At 46.8% G+C, this 22,854-nt stretch overlaps 2 protein-coding genes and 1 pseudogene across 4 annotated transcripts; 1 reads left to right on the forward strand and 2 right to left on the reverse strand.

Moving 5' to 3' along the window:
• Window positions 1-1,322: 1,322 nt before the first annotated feature.
• Window positions 1,323-15,076, reverse strand: LOC125550203 (dehydrin HIRD11-like). 2 transcript variants are annotated; one of them, XM_048713146.1, is made up of 2 exons: window positions 14,585-15,076; window positions 1,323-1,387 (listed from the first exon to the last, which is right to left on the reverse strand). In XM_048713146.1, the coding sequence occupies exon 1, from the start codon at window positions 14,918-14,920 to the stop codon at window positions 14,618-14,620; it is 303 nt and encodes a 100-aa protein (XP_048569103.1). In that variant the 5' UTR covers window positions 14,921-15,076; the 3' UTR covers window positions 1,323-1,387; window positions 14,585-14,617. The 2 variants fall into 2 exon arrangements, with proteins under 2 accessions (XP_048569103.1, XP_048569102.1); XM_048713145.1 differs by lacking the exon at window positions 1,323-1,387 and adding an exon at window positions 14,226-14,432 and having other exon boundaries at window positions 14,585-15,063.
• Window positions 3,387-4,273, reverse strand: LOC125550204 (dehydrin HIRD11-like). Of its 2 annotated transcripts, none has more exons than XM_048713148.1 (2): window positions 3,787-4,273; window positions 3,387-3,646 (listed from the first exon to the last, which is right to left on the reverse strand). In XM_048713148.1, exon 1 carries the CDS (start codon window positions 4,060-4,062, stop codon window positions 3,808-3,810), a length of 255 nt encoding a protein of 84 aa, XP_048569105.1. In that variant the 5' UTR covers window positions 4,063-4,273; the 3' UTR covers window positions 3,387-3,646; window positions 3,787-3,807. The 2 variants fall into 2 exon arrangements, with proteins under 2 accessions (XP_048569105.1, XP_048569104.1); XM_048713147.1 differs by having other exon boundaries at window positions 3,389-3,651; window positions 3,787-4,271.
• LOC125554497 lies at window positions 4,923-7,422 on the forward strand (annotated as a pseudogene).
• Window positions 15,077-22,854: the final 7,778 nt, after the last annotated feature.

The raw sequence follows: 22,854 nt of genomic DNA on the forward strand, positions 1-22,854 counted from the left end.
GGCGGAGTCCAAGTCTTGAGGGCGATGTAAAGCAACACCAACTTTAATTTCGGTTTTGAGGCCATCAAGGAATTGCGTAGTGAAGAACAACGGATCAAAAGCAGGATTATGAGCTAACAACTGATGCATGAGTTCCTCGAATTGTTCCATGTACTCTATAACTGACCCTATCTGACGAAGAGTATTAAACTGCCTAAGCTGAACTTGGTACTGTTCGCGGCCAAAATTGGCACGCACGGCTGAGCATAGCATCTCCCAGGTGAAGGAGGTGCCGTGTGCTTCCTGCACCTGCAGCCAACGCGCGACATTACCCTCGAAATGGAGAGTAGATACCCGCACCCACATCTCTCTCTGAACTCCATAGACACTGAAATATTTTTCACAATTGTTTTTCTAGAATTGGGGGTTTTCGCCATCGAAGGGTGGGAAATCAAGCCTCGGAAGGGCCCAATTGATATGTCCCCCGAACAAAATGTGGGGAGACTGAGGTGGAAGATCAACAGGATGTGCCAGATGCCCAGATCCCAGCCTAATTCGCCGGATTTCGAAGGGAAAGGGGGTCGGAGAGGCTCACCCGTGACCGGAGGCGGCGCCAGGGTAGTGACTACCCTGTGTGCCAAGCCCCGGAGTCGATGTTCCTGCCGTGGCCACTTGGCCCGTGGTGCCCAGGGTCATCGGTCGAAAGAGACGACGCCGGTTGCACCACCGCGTCCTCGGGTGATGTCGAAGACGCCGTCAGCACGGGGTGGAGGGCGATCCGACCGACATGGGTACGTAGCTTGTCGAGTTGCTGCTGCAGGTTGGTCACCGCCGGCCGCCAGAGCTCGAGCGATTGCTGGATCGCGTCGAGGCAGGTGTCGTTGACGGTGCGCCCGTCATGGACCGCCTTCACCAGGGCTGCGATCTGCTCTTCCATGGCTGCCGCCTGCTGCGCCGCTTTGGTGTGGTAGCGGGGCTTCTGGTAGAGTGGATCCAGGATGATGGACCTCTGATACCAAGTTGTAAGGGACCCGATCTAGGTCTGAGGGATTTATAGGGAGAGAGGAGGAAGGAGGATGCCGATGGAGAAGATCAGCTTCTCTAGTTAATGTGGATACAATAATACTCGATACCCACTCACACCCATCGGGGCGTAGTAATACCCGCGACAGGCATGCCACACTCACGCGACGCGCCCTGACCGTGCGGGCCCACTGGTCGCCCTTCTCTCGAGCGCCTTGACTCCGTCAACCCAGCTAGTAGTGGCTCCGTTGCCCTCGCTGACCACTGGGGCCGCCGTGGCAGGTGTGGTAGTCGTGGCAGCCATGACACACACACACACACCAAACCCTGCAACATATATGTATGCCACACTTCTTCCAAGCGTTCATCATCGATCTCGCCTACACTACAAGAACAGATCAAAAAAAATAGCAACTGCTTACCTTCTTAATTACTCCCTCCGTCCCATAATATAAGAGCGTTTTTTACACTACACTAGTGTCAAAAAAGCTCTTATATTATGGGACGGAGGGAGTAATTAATTAGATCAGATCCAACGAGGACATGAGAGCGCAAACACAACGACGCTTGAGATAGACTGCTTATATGTTGTAAGATTTGTCATGTCCGCTCAGTTTGACAAATACGAATCATTGACTTGAAGAAGGAGGCGATGAAGATTTTGGTTCGGTCATAGGATGTGAAGATTTGTAAGATGAGTGTTGGAAAACAATATGGCTGCCCATGCCATCGCTCCCTTTTTGTAAAAAAACGTTAGGAGAAATGGTGTTTTAAGCGGTTCTGTGCCTTCCTGTGTGTTGGAGTTGGCCTATAACGATGATAATACTTCAGTGTGGGGTCATGTAAAAGACATGGGTGCCAATTCTGAACATGATGTGAAAAGTGAAATGTATTTCCCCACCCCTCCCCCCATGCCCAAATCCTAATTCTACCCCTGCCTAACCATGAACAATAATCTCACGTCCTTTTTGGTTGTATCAATGACAACAAACAACAACACTTCAGATGTTGATGGCCCTCTCTACGTGGTGAAGTGTTCTTCGAGATGAATAAACATACTCGGAATACACCATCCAAAAGAGAGCACTAGCGGTTTTGTAATGCACGAGTTTCAATGGCAGCAGTGTGATGGCGAGGACGCGGATGGGAATGAAGCAACATGCGAGTGAGATGAGGAAGTGGAGTGGAGATGATCACCTGAAACAAAGCCATTCGATCTTCTATGACTATCAATCATGTATTTTGCCACTACGGAAAATGTCGACGCTAACTTTTGAAAGTATATGCTATAGTTAAAAACTCTGTTTCACCTACATGAATTTGATTAGACGAATATTAGCCCCGAGCACCACGTGGAACACATAGTAAGCACTAAACAACCCCAAAATTCTTTTTCAGCAAAAGAGAGCCTAACCCTCCATCAATCGACGATTCAGATTTAGTTGTATATCATATTCCATCTAGTGTGGTACTAAGTCTGAGAGGTTCTTTAAAAAGAGCCTTCATCTCATCTTTCCTATCTCTTCCCATGACTACATTCATCTTTACAAAATCAAGGTCATCAAATTACATCGCATTCTGGTCCCAAGCGTGGCTATCTTTCATTTGTCTTGACCCGTAGCCTTTTGAAAACTCACATGGGTTATGCAGCTATGAGATATATGAAATCAGAATTCCACCCACCACGTTCAGTTCTACACTAGATATCTTCACAAAAGCAGCCTCTCCTCTCGTGTATATATAATATCCTCCCCCTCTCCTCGATCTGCCTCAAATGGACTAGCTAGCTTCGAATTGAATGGGATGCTCTCTCATTTTCTGTCATCTTCTCATCTTATGCTCAATGCATTGCACTATCTAGAAATGAGAGGCCTCAGGAATTAACCATTTTCTTATGCGTAAAACAGTTCAAGACAATATGCTGGAAGACGTTCAGATAAGAGAGGGTGACGTGCTCTAGCAGAGACATCAACTATCATGAATATTTAGTTTTGGAGAACAGTCGGGATACCTGGCACCTCTTGGCAGCATCACTTAGCACCTTATTAGCCCGCAATGACAAGGGCCTAAATTTAATTAGTATAGCTTATCTGGCATGGGTGCTGAATCATCTTTTTAATGACAGCATGGGCGATAATTTTAAATGTGATGTGATATGTGTTCAGCAAATAGAGAGGAAGATCATGTGGTGATTGGCTCTTGTGAGGAACAACTTTGATTTTTGCATTCCTAATATTAATACCTGGCCCAAATCCAGAATCGGAACACAGAGGAAAGTTGCAAACACAAATTCTGAAAGAAAACAGAGCACCACACAGATTCTGAAACTGAAAAGAGGAAAAGCAGAACACCAATAACCATTGCTAAACAATCCCAGACGTTAATCACGCTCTGGCCGAGAGACCCAGAGATGAACAGAGACACGACATATACATACACAAAAAGCTTGGAAAATAAGATGGTACCAAATTACCAATGGAGATGCACCATCAATACCAACATGATTCCTTAATGTTATTATTACAAACACCGTGAAATGCAATGCAACCGTTTGGTTATTACATCACAAGATCCATTTGACATGTAACGCATTGCATACATATGCTGCCACACGCTCCAAATCAACCCAAGCCTTTCATCTCGCCTGCACTGCACAAATTTTTTTTTAAAAAAGAAGAGTTTGATCCAGCAAGAAGCGAAGAACGCCAAACACAGAGGGGAAGGAAACAAGAAAATGTTGACACACGCACACGCATGGAGACGACGACCACCATTCGTACGTACCTGCACGCTGCCGGAGCACGCTCAGCCGCTGTCGCTGCTGCTGCTATGGCCGCCGTCATCCTTGTGGCCCTCGCCGTGCTTCTTGTCCCTCTTCTCCTTGTGGTCGCGGGACGACTTGCCGTCGCCGTGGTCGTTGCTGCTGATCTTGTCCTTGATCTTCTCCATCATGCCCTCCTTGCGCTCGCCGTCCTTCTTGTGCTCCTCGGCCTTCTTGTGCTCGTCGCTGCCACCGCCCATGTGGAGCTTCTCCTCGATCTTGTGGATGATGCCGGCCATGGCACAGTTGTTTCTGGTAGGAGTACTAGCAGCATCCAAGCGAGTGTAGGAAGACTGAGGGTCCTAAATCTTGCTAGCTGGATCATCTTTTCCATCTCTACCTATGGCTATGGCCTATGTGCATCTTCCAAAAAATGGAAGGCATCAAACAATATCTCATTTCTCGTGCCATTGGTAGGTATCTGTCATTGAATCGACATGTAGTCATCTCAATGCTCCCATGTGTTGGGCAACTTTCATAGGTATATGAGATTATAAATTCACCCACCACATTAAATTCTACACTACATATTTCTCTTCGTAAAAACAGCCTCGCCTCCGAGAGTGGTGTTTTGGCACATGGGAGCGCGCGCTCCAGATTTTGAAAATGTGTTTTAAACATATTTTGAAAGTTCAAAAAAATCCAAACAAAAACTTGGCGCGTACATCTCGATATTGTACATGCTCACAAAGTCGTTTCGGGGAAAACCGACAACTTATTTGCCGCGTGTGAAAAAGATAAAATCCAGTGTTAAAAAATGCTTTCCACAAGACATCTTTTTGTCTTTTTTGCACAAGCCACAAAAAATATCGGTTTTCTCCGAAACTTGACGTACACACATATAATGCCGAGATGTATGCGTAAAATTTTTGTTTGAAATATTTTCACACTTCAAAATATTTTTTCACATGCCGGAGCGCGCGCTCCCGGGAGCACCAACGGATTTCCATCTCCGCGCCTCCCCTCATGGATATATAGTATCATCGCTTCTCCTCGGTCTACTTCAAGTACATGACTAGCTAGCTTTGAATGAGTTGATCTCTCTTTGTCTACAATGAGGTAATAGCATCACAGGTCCTCGAACTTGTCCAGGATGTGATGATTTGGTCCTCAAACTTGCAAAAGTAGATTATTTGGTTCTGAAACTTGTCTCAGATGTGCACATTTGGTCCTGGGCCAATCAACAACAGCCATGTGGAGCCAGCTGGGCCGAGCCGGTCAGCGCCGCACTTTTCGCATTTAGCCCCTTGCTGTTTATCGGAATTAACCCGTGGGACGCCTCATGTCGCCGGCAGCGCTACGAGCTTGGCCGGCACGGTGCCGGAGAGGCGGTTGTGGTCTAGCGCGAGGAACCGCAGCCTGGGCATCGCCGCCATGGACTCCGCCCAGGAGCAGAGGTTCTTGTTTGTTTTCTTGCGGAGAAGTACTATGATGAAATGTGCTCGCGGCGGCAGGCTGCTCCCTGTCCTCGCCGCGCTGTTCGTGGCGCTGCTTCTCCTCTCCGGCTCCACGGCGGAAGGGGAGGACGAGGAGGGCTCGCCGGGGCGGCGGAGGAGCCGGAGGCGCCGATGGAGGCCAAGGAGAAGGCGGCCCTGTACGCCGCCATCGGGAGCTTCGTGGGCAAGGCGTGGAACGGCTCCGGCCTCTTCTCTGACCCCTGCAGCCAGACTCCCATCTAGGTTCGTCTCGCCCACTGCTAGCTCCTTCTCTTTACTCAGTGTCTTCGGTTCTTGATTCATTCATGGGAAGTGTTAAACTCTGAACAAATTGAGTACTGGTAAACACCAAAATTTGCTCTCATTTCATAGATTTATACCCAGTTTCTTTCCTGTTCTGCATTACAATGTCTTGAGATTCACCACAAATCGCTGCTCAAAAGGATGTTGTTTGCTTGCACCTCCAATTAAATGACTTATATCTCAAAAAAAAAATTAAATGACTTATCTTGGGAACGTCCAAACAAATCGTCAAATTCTCAGCACTGCATCATCTTTTCAAATTCCCCTGTTTCACTTGTAGCAGCTCTCTTACTGTTTGATCCATTGTTCCTCCACTGTTTCTCCTTGGAGAATGCAGGATTTGCTAGACTACTTCACTGTTGGACGAGTGAGACGAAACCTTTGTTCCTCAACCTACCTACTGCCTCGCGATTCTTGCCTAATTTGGAACCTTTTTTTACTGTCTCTCTTCCTCTCTTGTGCGCAACAATTTTCTTTCCCTGCGCATGATAAGAATCTGCGATTGCAGATATGCAATGTCAACGTTTTTTAAAACACATCCCATTTGGTCTTTCTTTTCTCATGTCCTTGTTTTTTAAAACACATCCCATTTGGTCTTTCTTTTCTCATGTCCTCTTCCTCTTTTTTGGAGGGCGTCCTCTTGCTCTTTTGCTTTGCCCACAAAATCATTGGTACCAACTCAGTAGGAGTAGTACATTTTTTACTTCCACCGATTTAACACTGGTTTACCTTGGTCTGATTAGCACTTTCTGGCGATCATACACATAGTTAGTTAGTTTATAACCAGGTTTACATATGCTGTTCGCAATTATTTTCACTCTCAGTGGTACTGCTAGAATTACATTCTGATCCTCATGACAAGCCAAGAAAGTTGTACCTGACAACAGAACATGTGACCCTTCCACCTCTGTTCCTAATATTTACCCCAGTCAATTATGTTTTACTATTCATTTGCATGATTTAAGTATGCATCTATGTAGAATGTAGTAGTACAATTTTACTGACTGATGATGACGATATTCGATTCAGTGAAATAATTGCTTCTTGGATCCAGTGCTCGACAACTCGCTGCAGTGCGCCCCGGACGCCAGGTTCAGCCCCAAGTTGTTCGGCCTCCGGTGCCTCAAGAGCCTCACCTTCTACGCCTGCTTCCCGGCGGCCAACTCCACGGCCATCCCGGTGACAAACTGGGACAAGCTCTCCGGCACCCTCGAGACGCTCGAGTTCCACTCAAACCCGGGCCTGGCCGGCGCCATCCCGGCGTCCCTCGGCCGCCTGGCCAGCCTGCAGTCCCTGGTCCTCATCGACGACAACCTCACCGGCGCCACTGGAGCTTGGCGGGCTGGCGAAGCTGCGGCGGCTCGTGCTGTCCGGGAACGGGCTGTCGGGCCCCGTGTCGGCCACGCTCGGTAACCCCCGCCGCCTCGACGAGCTGCTGGCCATGGACATGAGCAAGAACTCTCTAACCGGGTCTCTGCCTCCGTCGCTAGGTGGGCTCAAGGGGCTGCTTAAGATGGACCTCGGCAACAACCGCCTCGACGGGCGCATCCCGCCGGAGCTCGCCGGCCTGGATAGCCTCACGTTGCTCGACCTCCGGAACAACAACCTCACTGGCGGGCTGCCGGAGTTCGTGCTGGGCATGGCGGCCCTGCAGGACCTGCTGCTCTCGAGCAACCCGCTGCTCCCTGATGCGGCACGAGAAGATGGCGAGCCTGACCATGCTGGACCTGTTCAACGTCCCTCGCAGGCACCATCCCGGAGTCCATGGTGGCGATGCCCAGGTTGCGGTTCCTCGTGCTAGACCACAACCGCCTCTCCGGCACCGTGCCGGCCAAGCTCGTAGCGTTGCCGGCGACATGAGGCGTCCCATGGATTAATTCATATAAACAGCAAGGGGCTAAATGCGAAAAGTGCGGCGCTGACCGGCTCGGCCCAGCTGGCTCCACATGGCTGTTGTTGATTGACCCAGGACCAAATGCGCACGTCCGAGACAAGTTTCAGAACCAAATAATTCACTTTTACAAGTTTGAGGACCAAACCATCACATCTTGGACAAGTTCAAGGACCTGTGGTGCTATTACCTCGTTTACAATCCCCTCATCTGATGCTCATTTACTTTACAGTAATTAGAAATGAGAAGCCTCGGGAACTAACTTCATACTTATGTGTGCCGAAATGTAGCAGTTTTCTTTGAGTTTGTGCTCCACCTGAGAATGACAATATGCTGCAATATAAAGCCCATCCCCAGGTGGCAATCTACATTTGCATCATCGGCGAGAAGTTGAGGCATCTAGTTGGCAAGAGTGACCTACTCTGCCATTAGAAGCCTACAACAAGCATGGGGCCACTTTTGTTGCTCCTTTTGCCCAAATCCCAAACGTGTATCTTCTAAGATGGAGTAAATAGCATAAAACTACTACTTTACATGTTATGGTTCCAAAAAACTACCGGTTTTTAATTTTTCTCAGATAACTACCAAACGAGGGGCCGGCTGTTTCAAAAAACCCAAAACGTTGAGTGCTTATCAATTGATTGTGATTATGACAGGTGGGCCCCATGCGTAAGAGCTCTAATTGTTTGACCGTTTGTTTGACCGTTAAGTGTGGGCCTGCACACAAATTTAAGAAAGCAATCTGGTCCCTGCTTTTTTCACAAAAAGCAATCGGGTCCCTGCTCTCAGACCAGGATCCATTGGTGCTCCTCTCGCTCCAGAGCTGGACCTCGCGGCTCCGCCTCCTCCGGCCGGTGAGCCACCCGCTGCCGGCGCTCATCGGGGCTCAACCATGGCGGTTGCCCCGCCTCACCTCCTTCTTTCCTACCTCTCTACGCCCGCCGCCTAGCCGTGCTGCACGACGCCGCGGGGACAGTGGCTGCCTCTACGCCGGCTCCCCATGGCGGGCTCAGGCCGTCGCGAGCCGCGCGCCATGGCTAGGGGCTCGGGCCGTCGCCAGCTGCGCCATGACCAGTGGCTCATGCCGCCACCAGGCGCACGCCATGGCCAGGAGCGCGTCGACGAGCAAGGGCCGCCGCCAGCCGCGCCATGGCCAGGGGCTCGGGCCGCCACCAGCCGTGCGCCATGGCCAGGAGCTCCTCCACCTAGCCCGTCGCCCGACTAGAGAAGCCCGTCGTCGCGACGAGGAACGCGGCAGCCGAGCCGCCGCCTTTCGCTTGGCCGGCGATCTGGCCGTCGGCGAGCTGCCGGCGCAGTTCTTGATTGCTTTTTCCAGAAAAATATTAGGGACCCGATTGCTTTTTCCCGAAAACATCAAGGACCTGATTGCTTTTTTCAGAAAACATCAGGGACCCGATTGCTTTTAAAAAAAGATATAGGGACCTGATTGCTTTTTAAAAACTTACATAGATATTGACATGTGGGCCCTACATGTAAGGTAACGGTCAAACAAACGGTTCTCTTATGTGTGGGTCCCACCTGTCATAATCACGATCAATTGATAAGCATTCAGCGTTTTGGGTTTTTTGAAACAGCCGACCCCTCGTTTGGTAGTTATCTGAGAAAAATTAAAAACCGGTAGTTTTTTGAAACCCTAACCTGTAAAGTAGTAGTTTTATGCTATTTACTCTTTAAGATGTGTCCGAGACTCTTGCGGTGAAGTAATGCTTGGGTAGCAGGGAGAGGCAGACAAACTGCCCGCCGCTAAGGGACGGGTCCGCTGGCAGGCAAGCTTGTAATTCATGGCTACATGGAAAAGTAGCATTACCTGATCAGTGTTTATTCCGTTGCCATCTTTAATCATTACTATCTTTCTTGCTCTCCTCGGCGAGCTAGCACTTCAGAATCCCCTTTCAACTCTCCAATCTATATTTTGTGTATTATGAATAGAAATCGTCTGAATTGCCAAAACAATTGCCTAGTCATTAAACGTTGATAGTTTTATCTCACTCGTGCCTAGCCACAAGGGCAGAGATAGGGAAAGGAGATCAAGAGCTGGACTTCCACCAATGGCCCCCCTCAAGTTTTTACACCAGTTAGTGGTACTACAGTAGTAAACTATCAATATATGTGTGTGTTAATGGTTGCAGATAATTGCTCAGATAATTAATCTGTTTTAAATTACTACTTAAGGCAGGTATATGTTCTCCTGGCTATATATGTGCATGGTTGTACTTAAGCCTCCAAAATAATCCACAAGTAAGGGTAGCTCATTGCTTAGAAATTTGGAAAATGTTTTCTCATTTAGACCATTTAGAGCAACTCCAATGAGGCGATCCATTTTGTCCATTTAGGTCATCCGAACACAAAAGTTGGCCCAACGAGGCGACTCAAACGGACACAGCGTCCGGCCGCTGTCTGTTTCGTGTCCGTGCGGACCCATCTTCGTTTCAAATTTGAGAAAATTTGGGTCAAAAGCGGACACAAAGCGGGTGCCCTCTGTGCCCTCCCCGTCCGCCTCTGTCCGGCTGCATGTGCTGCCTACCCCACTTGCCATCCACCCATCCGTCCCATCCCGTCTCTCTCCTCATTTTTCTTCTCCCACCCATCCACCCACCCCGCTCGTCCTTCTCCGGCACCGGTGCTCCGCCATGGTGGGCTCGAGCTTCTCCGGCGCCCATGCCGACCGCTCCCGTCGACTCACCTCGCCGCTGGCCGCACACATACTGCTGGTGCTGTTGCCATGCGCGTGCTAGCTAGCTAGCTATACATGCATGCGTTGCTGCCCGTCGCGGGCGTGCTAGCCGCCACTGGCCGTGCATGCATGCTGGTGTGCACGTGTGTTGGCTAGCTAGCTAGTCGCGGTTGCCGCGCGCGTGTGTTGGCTAGCTAGCTAGTCGCAGCTGCCGCGCGCGTGTGCGGGCGAGCTCGCGTAGCAAGCGCGGCGAACGGTGCATGAGGCGGCGGAGGCGAGCTCGCGGGGCGGGGCAGCCGAGCGCGCGGAGCGCGTGGTCGAGGCAGCCTAGCTCGCGCGGCGGGCCAGGCGGCGGAGCCGAGCTCGCCCATCAGGTGTTTGACTAAATGCCGACGCGGAAATGCATAAAATGCGTCTGTCTTTCGTTGGGCGCACTTGCCGACCCAAATGAAAAAGCGGACGCAGACAGGCATACGCTGACTTTGTCCGTTTTTTATCCGTTTGGGTCGTTTCGTTGGAGGTGCTCTTATTTGTTTGGGGTTGGCGTGTCCTCTCAATTAATCCTAATACTCCCCACACTATGCATATCGCTAGGAGAACATGAACGTGCGACAGTGCCATCGATTCGTCGAGCTCGCCAGGGCCATGTTGCTTCCGTCATTCTGTGAATCCTACTTCATCATGTCGGTGCCGACATGATGTGCCGACATGACAGTTTTCAAAAAACTTTGATCGATCGATTAGAGCCATTTGACACCGAATCTGAGAGGTAGGTCCCATTGTTAGGTCGACATGGCATGAGCCAAACGGAGCGAGGATACGGATGTTAGGTCACCCGGTCAACCCCTCCTTTGCCTCTTTGAATAATTTCCACAAACACCTAGCAGGCATCCGGCCGGCCGCCTCGCTCGCCAGTGGCAGGAGCACAACGCCGTCGGCAATGGTGCAGGAATGCACCGCGGGCGACCGAGTGCGAGGTGCCGCGGCCAAGAGATGGAGGTCGCGTAGTGGGGCGGCATCTGACCAGGGCACACTGGGGTAGTCCGCGCGCTGGGCGGAGCTCGAGCCCGTGCTCTCGGCCATGGCGCCTGGGAGGTCACGGGCAAGCGGGAAAGAGTGGGAGAGGAGGTAGACCTCACGTGGGATCTCGGCGGCGATGTAGGAGGGGTCGAGGAGCTCCGGTGGCCGCGTGGACGCTGCCGCTGCATGCGCCCCTGCCCCCGTCGCGGCGCGTTCGTGCTCTGGAGCAGACGGCAGCTCGCGCGCCCGTGCGCGGCCGGTGCTCCTGCTCGCGGCCACGTGCGTGGTCGTGGCCTCTGCCGTTGCTCGCGCCCATGCATGGCTGAGCTGTTGCTCCGTCCCCATGCCCGGCTGTGTCCGCCGCTGCTGCTTGCATGTTGCAGCATAGAGACAAGAGGGAGATGGCGGAGGTGGAGGCTCGCGAGCCGGCCGGCGGCTGAATACGGTGGTGCACCGGTCAGATGCGGGCGCACAGATTTTTTTTCTCCTGCCAGCGCTCGAGGGGAAGGAAGAAGTGCACAGGCCGACGTGTGGATACCATGTGCAGGCTATCGTACAGGACAAACACCGCAAGATTTCGGTGGCACATCACCACTTAGAGCGGCCCCATCTGAAGAGAAAAAACGAAAGATGGTGGTTTTCTGAATTAGGGTCCTCAATTGTGATGATTTTTTTACAATTTATTCCGGGTAGAGCTTCTCTTTGATTTTATGGATGATGCGGGCCATGGTGTTGTTGTTTCTGGTAAGAGTACTAGCGGCATCCGAGCGAGTGTGGTAAGACTGAGGGTCCTAAAATCTTGCTAGCTGGATCATCTTTTCCATCTCTACCTATGGCTATGTGCATCTTTCAAAAAATGGAAGGTATCAAACAATATGTAATTTCTCGTCCCATTTGGTAGGTATTTGTCATTGAATCGACATGTAGCCTTCTCAGTACTCTCATGTCTTGGACAACTTTCTTAGGAGTGAGATCATAATTTCACCTGCCACATTAAATTCTGCACTACATATTTCTCTTTGTAAAAACAGCCTCCCCTCATGTATATATAGTATCATCCCCTTCTCCTGGATCTACTTCAAGTACATGACTAGCTAGCTTTGAATGAGTTGATCTCTCTTCCTCTACGATCCCCTCATCTGAAGCTCAATTACTTTACAGTAATTAGAAATGAGAAGCCTCGGGAACTAACTTCATACTTATGTGTGCCGAAATGTAGCAGTTTTCTTTGAGTTTGTGCTCCACCTGAGAATGACAATATGCTGCAATATAAAGCCCATCCCCAGGTGGCAATCTACATTTGCATCATCGGCGAGAAGTTGAGGCATCTAGTTGGCAAGAGTGACCTACTCTGCCATTAGAAGCCTACAACACTTTTGTTGCTCCTTTTGCCCCCCCCCCCCCCCCCCCCCCCCCTCTCATGCAAAAATCCTAATTCTGCCCCTGCCTAACCATGAACAATAATGCCGCGTCCTTTTTCGGTTGTATAAGTGACAGTAAATGATGGCACTTCAGATGTTGATGGCCCTCTCTACAATGATGAAGTGTTATTCGAGATGAACCAATACACTAGAAATATAGGATCCTAAAGAAAGAACTAGAGGTTGTGTAATGCATGAGTTGCAAAGGCATTAACATGGCGGCGAGGACACGGATGGGAACGAGGCGGCATGCAACTGAGATGGGGAAGTGGAGTAGAGATGATCTCCTACGGTGAAGCCACTCGATCTTCTATGACTATCGATCATGTATATTCCCACTACAGGAAATGTCGACGCTAACTTTTAAAATTATACACTATAGTTAAATACTTTGTTTCACCTACATGCTTTTGATTAGACGGTAATTAGCCCCGATCACCATGTGGCAAGCATAGTAAGCACTGAATTATCCCAAAATCCTTTTTCAACAAAAACAGAGCCTAACCCTCCATCAATAGACAATTCATATTTAATTGTATATCCTATTCCATCTACTGTGGTACCAAGTCTAGATGTTCTTTAAAAATAGCCCTCATCTCATATTTCCTATCTCTTCCCGTGACTACATACATCTTTTAGAAAACCAAGGTCGTCAAATCACGTGACATCTGGTCCCAGACGTGGCTATCTTTCATTTCTCTTGTCGTTGCCTTCTGAAAACTCACGTGGGTTATGCAGCTATGATACTACCTCCATTCCAAAATGTCTTATATTTTGGAATAGAGGTAGTAGATGTGAGATCAGAATTCCATCCATCACGTTCAATTCTACACCAGTCATCTTCCCGTGTGTGTGTGTATATATATAATCCTCTCCCTCTCCTTGATCTACCTCAAATGGACTAGCTAGCTCCGAATCAAATGGTATACTCTCTCATTTTCTATCATCTTCTTATCTAATGCTCAATGCATTGCACTATCTAGAAATGAGAGGCCTCAGGAATTAACCATTTTCTTATGCGTAAAACAGTTCAAGACAATATGCTGGAAGACGTTCAGATAAGAGAGGATAACGTGCTGCTATAGAGAGATCTGGTATCATGAATATTTAGTTTCGGAGAACAGTCGGGATACCTGGCACCTTCAGCTAGCACCTTATTAGCCCGCAATCGCAAGGGGCTAAATTTAATTAGTATAGCTTATCTATTATGGGTGCTGAATCGTCTTTTTGATGATAACATGGGTCACAATTCCAAATGTGACGTGATACTACAAGTAAATAGTAGTAGTTAGGAAGACCATGTGGTGATTGGCTCTTGTGAGGGACAACTTTGATTTTTGCGTTCCTGGAATCAATACCGGGCACAAATCCGAAAATGGAAAACAGAGGAAAGTTGCAAACAAGCAAAACTCTAAAATGAAAAACAGAGGAAAGTTGCAACCAAGCAAATCTCTGAAAGAAAAGCGAGCACCACACAACTTCTGTAACTGAAAAAGAGGAGGAAAACAAAACACCAATGATGATTCAACATGTTTCTAACCACATCCAGTTTGTCGAAAACAAAAAAAAAACTGCTTCCAGAGATGAACAGAGACACCACATCCACAAAAAGCTTGGAAAATACGATGGTACAAAATTACCAATGGAGATGTATCAATACCAACATGATTAACGTTATTATTACAAGCACCGTGCAGTGCAGTGCGGCCGGCTAATTATTATACATCACAAGATCCATGAGACATGTCACGCATTACATACATATGCTACCACACGCTCCAAACCCTGCAACATATATGTCTGTCACACTTCTCCCAAGTGTTCATCATCGATCTCGCCTTCACTGCAAGAACAGATCCAAAAAAAGATTAGCAACTGCTTACCTTCTTAATTAATTAGATCAGATCCAACAAGAACATGACTACATGAGAGCGCAAACACAACGGAAAGAAGAGAAAGGAACGCATGGAGGCGGCGACCACCATTTGTACGTACCTGCACGCTGCCGGAGCGCGGGCCGGAGCTGGCTCAGTCGCTGTCGCTGTCGCTGCTGCTGCTGCCGTGGCCGTCGTCGTCCTTGTGGCCCTCGCCGTGCTTCTTGTCCTTCTTCTTCTTCTTGTCCTTCTTCTCCTTGTGGTCGCCGTCCTTCTTGCCGTCGCCGTGGCCGTCGCCGCTGATCTTGTCCTTGATCTTCTCCATCATGCCCTCCTTGTGCTCGCCGTCCTTCTTGTGCTCCCCGTCCTTCTTCTTGTGCTCCTCCGCCTTCTTGTGCTCGTCGCTGCCGCCGCCCATGTGGAGCTTCTCCTCGATCTTGTGCATGATGCCGGCCATGGCGCTGCTGTTTCTGGCTACTTCTCTCCAAGGAAAATGGCGATGCTAATGGGATGCGATGATGGTGTTGTGGTGGGTGATCTTGTTTGGCTCCCCTTCGCCGGTATTTATAGACCGGCGAGGGGACGCGGCCCCGTGGCCTGAGGTGGAGGGTGTCTGAAGAAGCGGGAGGACCGCCGGATAAGGAGGAGGAAGAGATCAGATCACGCTGCCTAATAATCAAACAAGGAAAGCGCTGGCGACCGACAGCGATTATTGGGGGAGGCAAGCTTTGTGCACCCGAGCAGCGTACCAACCGTTCTGCTCTGCAAATGCGTCTATACTATTCCTGAATCCTAACAGCATTTTCTCCAACCATTTTTATGCTTCAAATAGGTTTTCGCACCACTTTTTTATAAATAAACAATGAAAGCTTTTTATCGTGCGTGGGTAATTTTCTTATTTCCTTATTGCCTTCTCTAACCATTTATGCTCAAAATAGTCTCGCGCCCTGATTTATAAATGAAGCCAGACAATGGAGCAATACAAGGTGTTGATGCAATCTTTTCTTACAAAACACATTATATCAGACTAGCTTTGACCCTAGTTGGTCATACCTGGCAATGACAATGTTTTTTTTGCAGCGTCATCTTGTTGTAGGAGTTGCTCGGACCTAGTATTTGAGGTGAAAACCCATAATCCGACCTTCAATGTTGGAGCGACGACAACGGCATTTGAGCGTCGTTCCCTTTCTGTAGAGTGTAGTCTGGTGGAGAACCTTTCTCGTTGTTTTAGTTATGTCTGGAGATATGGTTGCAGGTGTGAATATGATCGTTACTATAGTTTGCTGATCACTATTTTTTTCACTTAGGGGTTTTTCTTTTCTTTCTTTTTTCCCTCTACTACAGATGGCTTCTGTCTTGTATGACATTTCTCTTTGGCAATATGAGTCTCTGTATGTATGTGCACACACATGTGTTGGGGTTACGTGCATTCTAATTATGCAGATGCCAAATGTGCGTTCATTATGTTTACTAGTAAATACGCACGTGCAACGCATGTTAATATTTAGGGAATATATTAATTACATGCGGATATTAGGTACGCTGTTTTGTTTGTGTTAATCATGTGATTAGTGCAATATTTGGTATGATATTAATTGCACGTTAAACACATTTAACGCTCGCCATTGGAGCAGCCTAGGTCGTTGGATTGACTTAGTTCGATGGCCGAGATCAGTTGGATCTGCCTCTTCGGGTCTTTTTTATATTGGTATAGATAAAAACAGACAAACAAAGAGCAATGCAAAAACAATGCACTGGGAGCACACACTACACGACGTCCTATCGGGTCATTAAGCAAGAACACAAGAGTGGTCGAACCACGGCAGGAAGCATCTGCGGAGGTTGACAAAGTGCGGCCCCGTCGTCTCCTGGCGGGACCGAATCATTGTGAGTAATTTGTCTCTGGATCCACCACAAGTACCGGCCTCCGACTACTATCACTTGCTTGAAATTCAACCTTGGATGTATAGCCAGATGTTCATCCGGAAGAGAGAGGATGTGTTTGAAGATTGTTGAACCCGATCTGTCCATATGCAGAGCTTGATCAACAATCTGAATCACCCCAAGACGGGTTCATAGGTCTCGGGCATGTGTGCACAAGAATAGTACGTGTCGGATGTCCTTCGCACCCTACTTGTGGACAACTCGATAACTCGCGGATTGTTGGCTCATAACATATTGAAAGTGAGATATAATGTTTAAGATGATAATACTTTGTGAATATCTGAATATACTGTCTGATAACTCGCATATTAATGTTGGTAAGTTTTGATCTTGATACTTTTTGCCGAAACATACCAAGTGGGGTCTAATCTATACAAAACGAATGGTAAAACATCATAAACAACCCCTTCGACGGGGTGAAAAGAATGCAGAAAGGAATGGGGAATGGACATACATTGGAGATGTTCAAAAAAATTGATCAGCTAATGAATACAAAAGACCGAGAGAGTAATAAAGATAGAGAAAGTTCTCATCGACATCTTTTCGGTCAGTTCAGATGATTAAGTATATCTTCTTGAAAATGGAAGGAGTAGAACGATATGTATTTCTTGTCCCAACATTAGCTATATTTCTTTATTTGAGTTTGTTTTTAACACTCTGCGTGTTTGTGCTGTGTTGTGCAGACTTCATGGATATGGGATCACAATTTCACCCACCACATTCAATTCGACACTACATACGTGTCTTCACGGAATAAGCCTCTACTCTCATGGATATATATAATATCATTAGCCTCTCCTCCGTCTGCTTCAACTACACAACTAGCTATCTTTGAAGGATATGATATCTCTTGCTCTGCCTCAGTCATCTAGTGTTCAACACATCAGACCATCTTGGAATGAGAGGCCTCGAGAACTAACCACGCCCTTGTGTGTCAAACAACATAAGATGATACTTTGCACCATGCTCAGTCGGACTAGAGGGTTGCACTGTGACTGAAGAATGCACGAGCCAGATAACATGAATGATGATACGAACAACATACTAAAGTACAATAAGGGCGCATGGAACTTTTCTTGAGGGAAAATAGTGCCAATTTTAATTGCGACAGACCATGTTATCAGTAATTTGATGGGAATACCATGCGATCATTGGATCTTGTTGTGACAAGTAATCTTTTTTTACTATTAGTAGAAACCAAAGAATTCCATTCCTGAGCGAGTAGCATATGGGGGATGTCTAGCGTTTTGCATGATCAAAGTAGCGGTAGCTCTCAATTAATGCTTTTGGCCATAGGGTTGCTTCGATCTGGATGAGGTCCATCCGAGTGAGGATACACCCTTTTCAATCTAATCCGAGTGACGGAAATCTCCACACGGCTAACCCATTCTGAGTGACTAAAATCCTTATGCGTTGATGTTATCCTGATACATGTTGGAGGTGGGCTTGGGCATCCATGGGTCTCTATTGGGTTTAGGTCACCATGGGCCTACCTAGTGGGAGATAACCTCATCAATCGTTAAATTCATCCCCAAAAGCACTACCGCAAGATCATGATTTTGTTACTATTGACTAAATATTGTACGAGAGATTTACTATCAAAACATGAATTTGAACCGTCAAACTACACCTTGGTTTTGTAATCAGGGGTAGTTAATAAGTCACTCAAGTTACAAATACCACAATAGCATTCATTTAGTTGTCTTATTTAGGTTCAAGTTACTAGTTACCATCATGGTACTGATACAAACACTCGACCGTCGATGTTATAGTTTTTTACCACGACACCGACATAGGTAGGTGGTTGTTCAAGTATGGTATGGTTGTAAAGTTGATGACTACTTTTGGATAACCCGGTAACTCGCCAATTGTTGGCTCATAACATAGTGAAGTGAGATAGAGAGTTTAAGATGATAAATACTTTGTGAATACGTTACAATATTGTTTGATAACTCACATATTAATATTGGTAACTTTTGATCTCGGAAACGAGTGTCAGAGGATCTGAATTGATTCGGATTCCCTAACGTAAGGCGTGGTCTACTCTCAATATCCCAAAGTCCACAGCTAAGGAAAGCCCCTTATTCGTAAGATCATGAAAGTACGAGCGTCTTTCAAAGATTGTAAAATCTCCCATACTTGGAGAGAAGCAAACCAACCGACCGATTTGCAATTGACTGTGCTTAGTAGTTGACATCTTTGGTGATTCTTTTCCCGAACCATATACCAAGTGGGTCTAATTTTGAAACCCTCATTTGTACAAAATAAATGATAAAATACAATGTGAATCAGGCATATATTATTATCGACATGTTGCTTTGAATTTTTGAAATATTAGATGTATCTTTGCTGACCTTGGCTATTTTGGATTACTTTCATGCATGTAAAACGTCCTACACAACCCCTTTAGTGAGGTGGAAAGAATGCTGAAAAGAATGGGGAGTGGACATGCATTGGAGATGTTCGGTAGACATGCTCAGCTAACGACTGCAAAAGACCAAGATGGCAATGAAAAGAGATAGGGTTTTCGCTAGATCATCTTTTCAATCACTTTCGGATGATTATGTTTATCCTCTATAAAATGGAAGGAATCAAACAATATGTATTTATTGTTCCAACATTAGCTACCTTTCTATATCTGGGTTCTTTTTCAACACTCTCATGTGTTGTGCATACTTCATAGATATGCGAGCAATTTCACCCACCACATTTAATTCAACACTACATACATATCTTCACGGAGCAAGCCTCTACTCTCATGGATACATAATAGCACCCGCCTCTCCTTCATCTACTTCAACTACACGACTAGCTAGCTTTGAAGGATATGACATCTCTCTTCCGTTGTCATCTCGTCATCCAATGCTCAATCCAATGCATTTACACTGTCTTGAAATGAGAGGCCTCGGGAACCAACCATGCCCTTATGTGCCAAACAACATAGGAGCTTGCTCAAGGAATAGCTCACTCAGACAAGAGTGACGCACTTCAATGGAAAGATGTACGAGTGAGTCAACATGCATATGGGGACAAGCAACGTTTTGAAGAACAGTCCGGAGTGAATTTTAGTTGTGGTGCACTAGGCTACTGGTAATTTGATGGGAATACCATGGACCATTGGCTCTTGTTGCGACCGTGTCTACAACCTGTAGAATCTAATCAGTTTCCTTTTTTTACTATTAGTAGAAACCAAAGAATTGCATGCATGAGCGAGTAGCGTTTGGAGACTCCTAGTGTATTGCGTGTAGCAAGTAGCGCTCTCTCTCTCTCTCTAATATAGACACACTCATGCGTAGACCACAAACACACACACATGCTCGCAATCACACAATGTAGGGTCACGGAACTTGAATATTGATGAAGTCGTCACAAATGCCCCGTTATCAATCGTCATTACAGTAAAAAAAGAAAGGAATCCTAATATGCGAGTGCCAAATTTGGGTTTTTACCCAAACTAGGTATATATACAATTTTTAAGATAACAAGAACTAGTTATTTGTGTGTGTGTGTGTGTGTGTCTTTTGACATGAAAATTGAGACGAGAGCTGGCGTGGTGGCTCCCCGTCCCCTCCCCTCCCCCTCCCCCTCCCCTTCCATGGGGTTGCACGGTGATGGAAGTAGATACGAGTCTTTTGACATGAAAATTGAGACGAGGAACGTGCCCAAGCACGGTCAAGATACCTGTCGCTTTTCTGGAGGGAAAAACGGTGTCGATTTTAATTGTGACGAACCACGGTATTAGTAATTTGATGGGAAGCATGTGATCATTGGCTCTTGCTGTGACAAGGAATCTTTCTTTTTTTTGCGGGCAATCTTTCTTTTTTACTAGTACAATTATTAGTAGGAACCAAAGAATGGCACTGCATGGGCGAATTTGCCTTTGGGGACGCCTAGTGTTTTGCACGGTCCAAGTAGCAGTATCTCTCTCTATCTTGGATGCGAAGCGACGGGGACGGGAGGAGAGGAGGAGGTCGGTCGTGTGGGCAGCTGGCAGATGGGCCATCCACGCCGCGCCATGTACGAGTAGACTTGGACGGCGTTGTCGGCAGCCAAGTTGGCTGGGCTAGTTTGGGAATCGTGTCGCGTGCCGGCCGGCCAGTAGTGTGGGGCGCCACCGTCACGTTCTCGTTCCAGCAGCTACTGGTGGTCGGCGTCACCGTCCGTCGTATTGGGTGTCTCCGTTTGTGGTGAAGGGCGTATGCAGCTGACCCGGCTTCACCAAACCCAACCACCAGAAATGGCTTCACACTAGCTCGGATTAAAGCATCTCAAATTTGGCTACCTAACAGCATCTACAGCTGGACTTGACAAATCTGGCCCCGGACGCGTCCGTGTGCACTAACCAGGCTCGGATTGGGAGCAAGGGTGGAGGCTGGCGAGGGTCCGGGTGCGGGAATGGTTGAAGGACGGCGGGAAGAGGAGGAATGATTTGATGGATTTGGTGCAATTTGGGGTGGGGTCGGGCTGTCGGGTCCGACGTGACGGGCGCGCCCGGGCATCCCCATATCCGTCCCGTATTTGGGCTGGATATGGGGGTGCCGGTCAGCCCGGGCGTTTGAGGGCCGTTTGAAAGACCTGTCTAGGTCAAAAAATTATGACTGGGCAGTGACCGGTCGGGCCGCCGGACGTATGAGACGGGTTTGAGAAGTCCGGTTGTACATGCTCTAACAACAGTTTCAAGTGTGTTAGAGAGAAGGTTTTAGGTAGCCGAATATTTGTCGAATATAACTAATTTAGAACATTAGAAAAAAATCAATCAAAAAAACTATTTTCGGAACCAGGTGAAACTTGACTGTTCGAGGGTGGGGAGGAGATCGTCACGCACAACGACTATGACACTGGAATCTGGCGACGGGGAAGTTTGGGGACGTCGACGCACACACATGCATGCTTTCAGTCACATAATGTAGCGTTGCGGAACTTGAATATTGACAAGTCATCACATATCCGGACATGGAGTATTTGATCCTTAGCTCATATGCTCCCTCATAAACAGTAAAATCTAAAAAAATAAAAACTTTAAAAAATCTGAATTTTTTTGTGATGAACATTGACAAAATTTCTACCTGCGTGCAAAATTTCAGGCTGAAATGACATTTGTGGAGGTCTGGGCAAAATCTTGGAGCATCGATTTTGTTATTTTTGCCCAGACCTCCACGGATGTCATTTCGATCTGAAATTATGCACGCAGTTAGAACATTCATCAATGCTCAACACAAAAAAAATCAGAATTTTTTAATTTTTTTTACAATTTTTTATTTTACTGTTCATGCAGGAGCTCGAGATCAAAAGAGCACTTTCGTCACATATCTCAGCTATTGATCGTTGTTACAGTAGAAAACAATCACAATATGTGAGTGCAAAATTTGGAGTTTTACCAAGGCTAGGTATATACACAACCTTTAAGATAAGAAACCCGTTATTGTATAATTGTGTAGTTAGTCAGTTACCTAAGTATGGTCAAATCATGAATTTGAATAGTCAAACTACGTCTTCTGTTTGGAGTAAGAGGGAGTAGTTAGTCGGTTACCCAAGTTAGAAAATCATCATAGCATTAATTTAGTCACCTAATCATTTAGGTTCAAGTTACCGGTTACCACCATGACATTGATACAGACACCCCACCATCCATGTTATAGTTTTTACCACAATGCCGAGATAGGTACCCGCTTTAAAAAATATTGTCTAGTTGTAAAATTGATGACTACTTGTGGATAACCTAGTAACTCGTGAATTATTTTTTCCTAACATATTGAAGTGAGATATATTGTTGAAGTTGATAAATATTTTGTGAATATAATGTTTGATGAATCACATATTAATGTTGGTAACTTTTGATCTTGATAATTTTGCCAAAACATAGCAAAGTGGGGTCTAATTTGAAACCCTCTCTATACAAAACGAACGGTAAAAATATAATGTGAATAAGGCATATATTATTAGCTACATGACGTTTTGAATTTTTGAAATAGTAGATGAATCTTTGCTGACCTTGGCTATTTTCGAATCACTTTCATTCATGCAAAACGTCCTACACAACACCTTCGGCGAAAAGAAGGTGGAAAGGAACTGGGGGCAGACATACATTGGAGATGGTTGGTAGACATGCTCAGCTAATGACTGCAAAAGACCAAGAGAGCAATAAAAAGAGAGAGGGTTCTCACCAGATCATCTTTTCAATCACTGTCGATTATTATGTATATCTTCTATAATGGAAGGAATCATTTCATTATTGTCCCAACATTAGCCGCTTTGAGTTCAGTTTTCAACACTCTACGTTACACAGACTTCATAGATACGTGATCACAATTTCACCCGCCACATTCAGTTCGACGCTACATACATATCTTCACGGAATAAGCCTCTACTCTCATGGATATATAATATCATCCGCCTCTCCTTCATCTGCTTCAATTGCACGACTAGTTAGCTTTGAAGGACATGATG

This window comes from Triticum urartu, chromosome 4 (genome assembly GCF_003073215.2).
Source record: "Triticum urartu cultivar G1812 chromosome 4, Tu2.1, whole genome shotgun sequence".
NCBI lineage: Eukaryota > Viridiplantae > Streptophyta > Magnoliopsida > Poales > Poaceae > Triticum > Triticum urartu.